The sequence below is a fragment of the Artemia sp. Qi Xiang Cuo genome, chromosome 6 (genome assembly GCF_049724085.1).
Source record: "Artemia sp. Qi Xiang Cuo chromosome 6, ASM4972408v1, whole genome shotgun sequence".
NCBI lineage: Eukaryota > Metazoa > Arthropoda > Branchiopoda > Anostraca > Artemiidae > Artemia > Artemia sp. Qi Xiang Cuo.
In genome coordinates, this window is record NC_142799.1 from 49621261 (window position 1) to 49630004 (window position 8744).

The following is an 8744-nucleotide window of genomic DNA, read 5'->3' on the forward strand; positions in this document are numbered from 1 at the left end:
GGGAAATTATCTTCTAACCGCAGATAGTGCCAACGTCTTCGCTTCTCTTCTAATCGGAGACAATGTGAACTTCTCCTTTATGTAATGGCTTCACCATGGGTTCATTACAACCACCCTTGGAAAAATACAAATTCTTCGTTAAAGTTGTGACCTTTTTAGATCGTTTGTGTGCCCAGAAATGTTAATATGTTCTTTGTTTTAAGTCAGGAGTTGTCAAATAAGCAATAACAATTACAGCTATGAAACTCTGGCGTGAGTTCAATTCCTCTTTCCTACTATTGCATTAAAGAATCATGCATTTTATACAATTTGTTTTCTTCCGGAACTTGTTGTGATTCTCACTTTTGCTTCTCTTCTAACGGCGGATTTCGTTTACAACTCGATGTATTAGTTGGGATACTGGTTTTCCAACGTCTCCTAGCTGCAGATCTCGCTTGTGCTTCACATTATTACATCATTACCTCCGAGTTTTGCTAAAAATTTCTAAAAGAGCACACAAACATCATTTAATTACTGTGACATACACTAAACAATGTCGTTTTTGAGAAAAATCTGGCTGCCCCCGAATTTTGGCTTGTCGGTAGTCTAAGATTGCATTTGTTATTATTTGTATAATGTGGAAGGTTAGTTTTAGTTTAATTTTTTCAATTGCCTGGATTTTAAATCGTAGTGACTAGTTTGTTGCCTTTTTCCCTCAGTTAACGTGACGAGAATGGCAAGACATTCACAGGTAGCAGTTCAATGTGACACTCAAATATATATATTTTTAAATAAGGATTATAGTCTTGGGCCAAATTAACTAACTTTACACCGAAGTGGGATTTAACCCATTACGTTAATCGCTTAATTTGCAATTACAACGGAAGCCAATATTTTTTTTTCACCAAATAATTTTTACATTATAGTGGAAATAGACGACGTTTCCTCCTTAACGAGTCTCCAAATGAGCTATATATACATTTATTATGACGTATTTCTTGGTTATTATTCACCCCCTTTTGTGTTTTTAGGTGGAGAAATTTATTCATGGGGAAGCAATGTGCACGGTCAGCTTGGCTTGGATTGTAGAGATGTGGTTGTACATAGTCCTATGCTAGTCAAATCATTAGTTGGAATGCCTATTTCTTATATAGTTTGCGGTGGATATCACTCATTTGCTGTATCTAAATCAGGTAAGGTCTTTTTGTTAATGGTATTTTGTGTTCACCGTTTTTGGAATCCCTGCATAATTAGAAATTGGAGTTACTATTTCATATTCATATGTATCCAATTTGACCTATGGAGAGGCTAGCTAAAAAATAGGCCTATACAAAGACAAGAATAACATTAGAATATTGCGGAAGAATCTGGCCCAGTGATCAATATACTATTATAAAGGATATTAAACTCAAATTTTTTATCCGGTTATTACGGGCGTATAAACGAAGAAGGGACCTTCATCAAACTTTTACCCAATCCACGTATATGGAGTAATCCACAAAACAAAGTAACTCAGTATGTAGCTAAAACTTAATAAACAGACAAATTCAAGATAATTTTGTGTCAAATAAATTTAATATTCTACTTTCAGTTTAAGCTTCATATTATATCATTTGCCACTAAATGATTTTAAGTTAAATGTCAGTGAGATTATACAAGCCAAATGATCCACCTGTTAGTACAAAAAGTGTTTTTCTTTTCAAATTTGCTCAGCAGCGTGTTGCAAGTTGAATACCAACGTCTTTTCAATATTCTACCTGTCAAGGGTATCAAAACTAAACTAGAATGTCAAAAATGAGTTAAAATTTTGTGCTTGCTCAAAATTATGCAGCGAAAAATGAGTTGTTGGGGAACGTGTAATTATTTCTTATCCTTTTTTTCTTCTTTATTTCTTGGGATATGGGCTGTAGCCTGAAAAGATGCCTTTCTTTATTTCGTAATTGACCTCTATTAGCAAGTCTTTTAGATTGAGCTGGAAGGATGTGGTAATCTACCCCCTAAGGTCCCATCATTTGAAGGATTGAACGTTGGATTAGAGTTCATTAAGGGGCTGAAAGTGTAGCAGCTCCTTTTTTATTGTGGAAAGATTGCAGGTGTAGAATAGTAGATATATTTACGTCATCACATGTACAGAAGGGTAGGGGAGGGTAAATGGTTTCTGGGGAACTGGTGTACCTTGAAGAATAAGGGAGGGGGCATGGTTTATGGGAGCTGAGGTACCTTAAAGGATAATATCAATCTGGAGAACTTTCACTACCTTGAAAATTAAATTGTAACTAAGCTCATTTTCTATATTTGACATCTCATTAATTGTCTCATTATAATTTTTCTTTTTCTCGATCCAGGAGCTGTTTTTGGATGGGGGAAGAACACTTTTGGACAAATAGGGCTTGGTGACTGCCAAGATCGTACAAGACCTTATCTGTTGAGTTCTTTAGAAAATCAAAAAATCGTCTATATGTGCTGCGGAACGGATCATAGTGTCGCTCTTACAAAGGTTTCTAATTTTCTTTTTTAAATGTTTGTATTTACTTATTGGCCCCCCCCCCTCTGTAGCACTCAAGATGCAAAAAAAACATTGTTTTCTTAAAATGGTCAAGATTAAGTGGTGTAAAGGTAAAAACCTCCACCGTATTTAATTTCAGGGTGAAGTCTAGGTAAGTTGTGATAACAAGATTTTAACTTGATATTATTATTTTGCATCTTTTAAAAAACTTTATCATTGGTTATACATCATGACTTGACGGAGAACACCCGTGTTTTCTCTCTTGCATTATCCCTCGAACCCTAGAGCTGATATTTTATATAATAACGAGTTTGAGTTAGTCTAAATTATAAAAATGTAAGTATTAGATTAATATTTTAACAAACTTGATATAGAAAAAAGGAAGCGTAAAATAAAATAAAGAAAAGGAAAACATAGAGGTTTAAAAACGGAGGTAGTATTTCAAGCTTAAAACTTTCATTGTCTTGCAGAAATTAATTGCCTGCGAGACATCAAATTTTCGTTATTTGATTTCTGTAGAAACTATCATACGAGCCTAAGTTGCGTTAAAAAAAATAGTGTTTTACGAGCCTATCCCATGATGAAAGCTAAATGATTTGTTCCAAATAATATATTTAATGAACACTAAAGAAGGCTATACAAATTGAACCAAAAGAAACTTTATCTGCTGCTTGAAAGGTGTCATTCCTCCTTTTATACGTTTGTGTCATCATCTAACCCTAAGTTAATATTCAAATTTCTTATTACTTTTTTTTATAGATTTACTGTGTCTATTTACCATTGCAACGTAAAAAGCCACATAGAATTTGCGATAATGCAGTAATTTGCAGTTTCATCTCGTTTGATGGTATGATGTGTTTATCTACGGTGTAAACAGCCACATGCTCATTGTTGTTAATTTACAATATTGTGCTGCATTTAACTAAGATTTTGTTTTTATTTAATTTTTTGTTTTTTTCTTAGATAAATTTATAGTATTTGTTATAAGTCATTTTTAGGTATGCTTTATTTATTTATAACGAAAAGAGCCACATGAAATTTGCAGCTAGGGTGATATTTCATAACACTATTTGTTATAGGGGAGGTCTGAAATCCTTCTTGAATGTTTGTTTTCTGTTTATGGTACATTCAAAGGCCGGCTCTATTGCTATTTTCAGATATATATTGCTATTTTCAGATATATATTGCATATATATCTTGCCGGCTTTATTGCTATTTTCAGCTAAAAAAAGAGATCCCTCAAAATTTTTCTACAATCCGTGTAGAATTCTGTGAAAATTCTCTACGCCTGACTGAACTTCTCGCATGCAAAGGAAAACAATGGGAACCGTACACAAAGAATTTTGTTTGGCTTTTATAAATACGTTGATGTTTTGTGCTTGTTCTTTTATAGTCTATTACTGTTCTCAAACGGTACCATACCTGGTTTCGCTTTCAGCCCCTCTGCCAAGGAAAATGATGCATATCTTAATCAGAATAGCCCTAAATACTGTGCTATAGTCAATAAATTTGAAACTAGCTATTACTGAGAAAATTACCGACAAGTTTGATTAGTTACCGCAACTTACCAATTAATTTAGAAATCTTTCACACTGTTCTATTCAAGTAATTATAACCCCTATTTTGAAAATGAATGTTTTCATTTCTGTATCGTTGTGACTGGATGTTATGCTTCTTGGGTTAAATATATTAAAAATACGAAACATTTAGTGAAGATTGACGCTTTAAGATAATTTTGTCTCTAGATGATAGTAGCGTATCAAACAAGCCAAGAGAAAAGTAAAACAGCTCCCCCTCTTCAGTTAATCGATCTTCAAGGACCTTAGTCTGGCGTGTCACCCTTTTCAAGATCTTTTATATTTGCTATGAATGGATCATAACCAAAAATCTAGTGAAGATTGGCGCTTTTAGATAGTTTTATTTATAGATGATAGCAGCGCATCAAGCAAGCCAAGAGGAAAGTAAAACAGCCCCCGTCTTTAGTTAACTTGACTTACTTGACTTAAGTCCCATCCGTCCTCGAAGGTCGTTTTGCGGCCTCTTCATTCACTATGTTATTGATGTGGCGTCTGTATGAGCATCTATCTTCAGTCAGGCGTAGAAGTTGCGGCAGTTTGAGTGTAGAGAAGTTGTCTTTCCATCTCTTAGGGGCCGACCTCTGGGGCGAGAACCATGCACGCGACCATCGAAGACCATTTTCGGCAGACGAGAATTTTCCATACGCTGGATGTGGCCTAGCCACCTAAGTTGCTGCAGTTTTATTTTATCAAGTATGGTGTGTTTGATCTTGAGGCTTTCAAACAACCTAATATTAGAGATCCTGTCCAGGTACGTAATGCCAGCAATACGGCGGAGTGACTTTGTTTCAAATGTGGCTAGGCGACGTTGGTCATCTGTTTTGAGGGTCCATGATTCACAGGCATACATGGCAATGGGGATGATCAGTGCGTTAAAGAGTCTTGTTTTCAGCAGTGTCGACAAATTCATGGTCCTCCAGATCGGCATCAAGGCTTTAAAGTTGGAGTTTGCAAGCGCCAGGCACCTCTTAATATCTTTCGAGTGGTTGTTACCGGACGTTATAAGGCTACCAAGATAGGTGAAATCTTCGACCCATTCTATGTTGTCACCACCGAGCTGGAGGCTTAAGGTTTCTTGGTTTTCTAACTTTCGCTAGCAGAGCATGGCTTTCGTCTTTGAGGAATTGATGGTCATTCTAAAGGAGCTGGTGGTTGATTGGATGTCGTCGGCATGGGACGGAAGATCCCCAAGGTTCTCAGCTACTTGGTCTATGTCGTCTGCATAAGCTAATTTATCAATCGATATTCCCCCAATGTGGACCCCTGACGAGTTGTCAAGGATTGAGGGGACAGCGGTAAGGAACAGTTTAAACAGTTCCGGTGAAAGCAAGCAACCCTGCAGCACACCAGTCGATGTTTCAAAGCTATCGGAAAGGCCTTCTCCCGTCATGACGCGGCTTCTGGATTTTGAGTACATATCTCTGATCAATGATACTAAGTTCTGTGGTATACCAAAGTGGAGAAGAATTTGCCATAGACCTTTTCTCCATATGAGGTCGGAAGCCTGCTTAAAGTCAATGAAAAGGTGGAAAATACTACGTCCGAGTTCAAGATATTTTTCCATAATCTGACGGACCGTAAATATCTGATCAATCGTTGACTTGTTTGGGCGGAAACCGGCCTGATATTCTGGAATCACAGTTGAAGATATAGCTCTTATACGCTCTAGCATTACTCTAGTGAGTATTTTAGCGGCGTGGCTCGTAAGGCTTATAGGCCTGTAGTTATCACAGATTGCTTTCGAGGCTTTCTTATGGAATGGAACTATCGTGGCTTCACACCATGAGGAGGGGAAGTGACCTTCTTCCCAAGTAGCAGTAGCTATTTTTAGGTATTGGTCAACAAGGAGATTGCAATTTACTTTTAGTAATTCCGGTTGGATTCTATCTGGGCCTGCAGCTTTGTTTGTCCTTAAACCCTTGATAGCCAATTCTATCTCAGATCGAAGTGGGAGTGGGCTTGGGTCTCCGGCGATTACGGGGAAGCTGTTAAGCACCGATGTGTCTGGGAGGATCGTTGAGTTTAATTTGCTCTCAAAGTGTTCTTTCCATCTGGTTTGGATCCCGTCTGTAGTTTGGATCTGGTTACCATCGTCATCAAGGAGGGTACAGGCTTTCATTCCCTTTTTTTTGGCTAGTTCCCTCACTCGCTTGTACATGAAGTGAGAGTCTCCTTTCTTGAATGCCATTTCGCATTGCTCACATTGTTCCCTTATATAGGAGCGGCGAGCACGGCGAGTGGCTTTCTCTACCACACGTTTCAATCGTTTGTGCATATCCCGACTTTCTCTATCTAATTTGTTAGTGTGGTTGCGTTTTCCCTCACATAATGAGATTATCTCATCCGTGATCCAAGGTTTTTGGTCCGCCTTTTGGACTCCCAGGGTCGACTGGGCGACATCGGATATAACCTGCGAGCTACTCTTCACAAGATTATCGATGTCATCTTTTGATAGAGTTAGCGGGGATGTAGAGAGGAGTTCAGAAATTCTTTCGGAAAGAGTAGCGGTGTATTTTTGTCGAGTAGTTTGGTCTTTTAAGAGGTCTACTCTGAATCTGGGAGGCTTTCTGGAGAATTTCGCGGCCGCTTTTAGACGCATTTTAAAAGAAGTCATAACAAGCGAGTGGTCGCTATCGAAGTCGCCCCCAGCCAAAGTGACTGCGTTTGTGATGGAAGATTTACAGCGTCTAGATACGAGGATAAAATCTATTAGATTCTGAGTCCTTCTATCTGGGGATGTCCGGGTTGTTTTACGTCGGGCTCTGTGTTTGAAGAATGTGTTAGTGATAACAAGATCACTATCTCGGCAAAATTCCATTAGGCGCTCACCTCTCTTGTTCAGCTGGCCATGGCCAAATTTGCCCATCACGTCTTCGTTGCCAGATCGGTCGTCACCGACAATGGCGTTGAAGTCCCGGATGACAAAGGTTATATCTTTTTTTGGCACGGAGTCCACTAGACACTGAAGTCGGAGATAAAAGTTTTCGGATTCTTCATCATCTCTGCTAGAGTCGGGTGCATATACTTGGGTGATTGTAAGATTCGCTGGTGAGCCTTTCAGGCGGATCATGATCAGACGTTCTGAGATGGGTGTTGCTGCGATTAGTGATCTCCTAGCTTTACTGGAGAGTAAGAAGCCTACTCCCTTCCGGTGTTTCCCATCAGTACGTCCTGATAGTACAAGAGTAGCTTCGTCAAGTTTTTCTTCGCCGGTGAGGCGGGTTTCGGATAGGCCGACTACGTCCCAATTGTAACGGTTTATCTCTCTCAGGAGGAGTTCCTTTTTTCCTTGTTTTGCAAGCGTTCTGCTATTAAGGATACCAATTGATAAAGTCGATTTAGGTGATCTAATGGCCTCCAGGGGTGGAGTTCTCAAAGTTGAGGTATTCGCGCAATTTGCGGTCGTCGTATCATCGGCTGCCCCGGACGCGGTAGATCTAAAAGGATGGCCTTCGTCGGTTTCCCGGACGCGGTAGCACAGGTTCTCACATTCATTTGTTTGTTCATTATCATCATAAAAGTAAAAAAGAGGTTTCTTGGCTGCCGTCAGGACAGCGGCAAGCCACTCCTCTCTGTCCCTAGCAGGGGCCGACTATATCTCCTACCGATAATGCGTCCTTATGGCATCCTGCATCACCAACAATTTACCCATTGCTTGGGGAGTGTATTGTGACTGACGGAACGTGTCCACGCGCCGGTGAGCCCAGCCCAGTGTACATCAGAGGGGCCATCCTCCTCCTCCACCTGTATTTATGTCCCCCAGGTGAGGGTGTTCCAGTTATATTTCAAGACTCCCAGAAACTGGGTCCCCCCTTGGTCCGCGCCTCCCTTCTCCATGGAGGTATCCTACATATCTGTAGGACGTTCCCCTATCCGCCACCTGGAGACGCGCTGAGTGGCCTTGGGGAAGCCCCTGCTGTGAAGAAAACTCAGATCTTTAGTCAATTGGTCTAAAAATACCTTAGTCTAGCGTGTCACACTTTTCAAGATCTTTTATATTTGCTATGAATGGATCGTGACCGAAAATCTTGTGAAGATTGGCGCTTTAGATAATTTTTTCTCTAGATGATAGCAGCGTATCAAACAAGCCAAGAGAAAAGTAAAACAGCTCCCCTCTTCAGTTAATCGTTCTTCAAGTACCTTAGTCTGGAGTGTCACCCTTTTCAAGATCTTTTATATTTGCTTTGAATGGATCATGACAGAAAATATAGTGAAGATTGGCTCTTTTAGATAATTTTATCTCTAGATGATTGTAGCGTATCAAACAAGCCCAGAGAAAATTAAAACATCTCCCCCTCTTGAGTTAATCGGTCTTCAAGTACCTTAGTTTGGCGTGTCACCCTTTTCAAGATCTTTTATATTTGCTATAAATGGATCATGACCGAAAATCCAGTGAAGATGGCGCTTTTAGGCAATTTTATTTCTAGATGATAGCAGCGTATCAAACAAGCCAAGAGAAAAGTAAAGCAGCTCACCCTATTCAGTTAATCGGTCTTCAAGTACCATACTTTGGCGTGTCACCCTTTTCAAGATCTTTTATATTTTCTATGAATGTATCATGACAGAAAATCTAGTGAAATTGGCGCTTTTAGGTAATTTTATCTCTTAGATGATAGCAGCGTATCAAACAAGCCAAGAGAAAAGTAAATCAGCTCCCCCTCATCAGTTAATCGGTCTTCAAG

General features: G+C 39.4%; 2 protein-coding genes across 4 annotated transcripts in view; one reads left to right on the forward strand and one right to left on the reverse strand.

Annotated features, from left to right (window-relative positions):
- The window catches only part of LOC148951325 (putative E3 ubiquitin-protein ligase HERC4), a 50066-nt gene extending 46726 nt beyond the window's left edge, over positions 1 to 3340 (forward strand). For all 3 annotated transcript variants that reach the window (XM_089090235.1, XM_089090236.1, XM_089090237.1), the window contains 2 exons: positions 1011 to 1172; positions 2325 to 3340. In XM_089090235.1, coding sequence (XP_088946361.1) covers positions 1011 to 1172; positions 2325 to 2497 — 335 coding nt within the window. In that variant the 3' untranslated portion in view covers positions 2498 to 3340. The remainder of the gene's footprint in view (positions 1 to 1010; positions 1173 to 2324) is intronic.
- Positions 3341 to 5155: 1815 nt separating this feature from the next.
- LOC148951326 (uncharacterized) overlaps positions 5156 to 8744 on the reverse strand; it is a 7409-nt gene continuing 3820 nt past the window's right edge. The window contains exon 2 of the mRNA XM_089091065.1: positions 5156 to 7546. Coding sequence (XP_088947191.1) covers positions 5156 to 7546 — 2391 coding nt within the window. The remainder of the gene's footprint in view (positions 7547 to 8744) is intronic.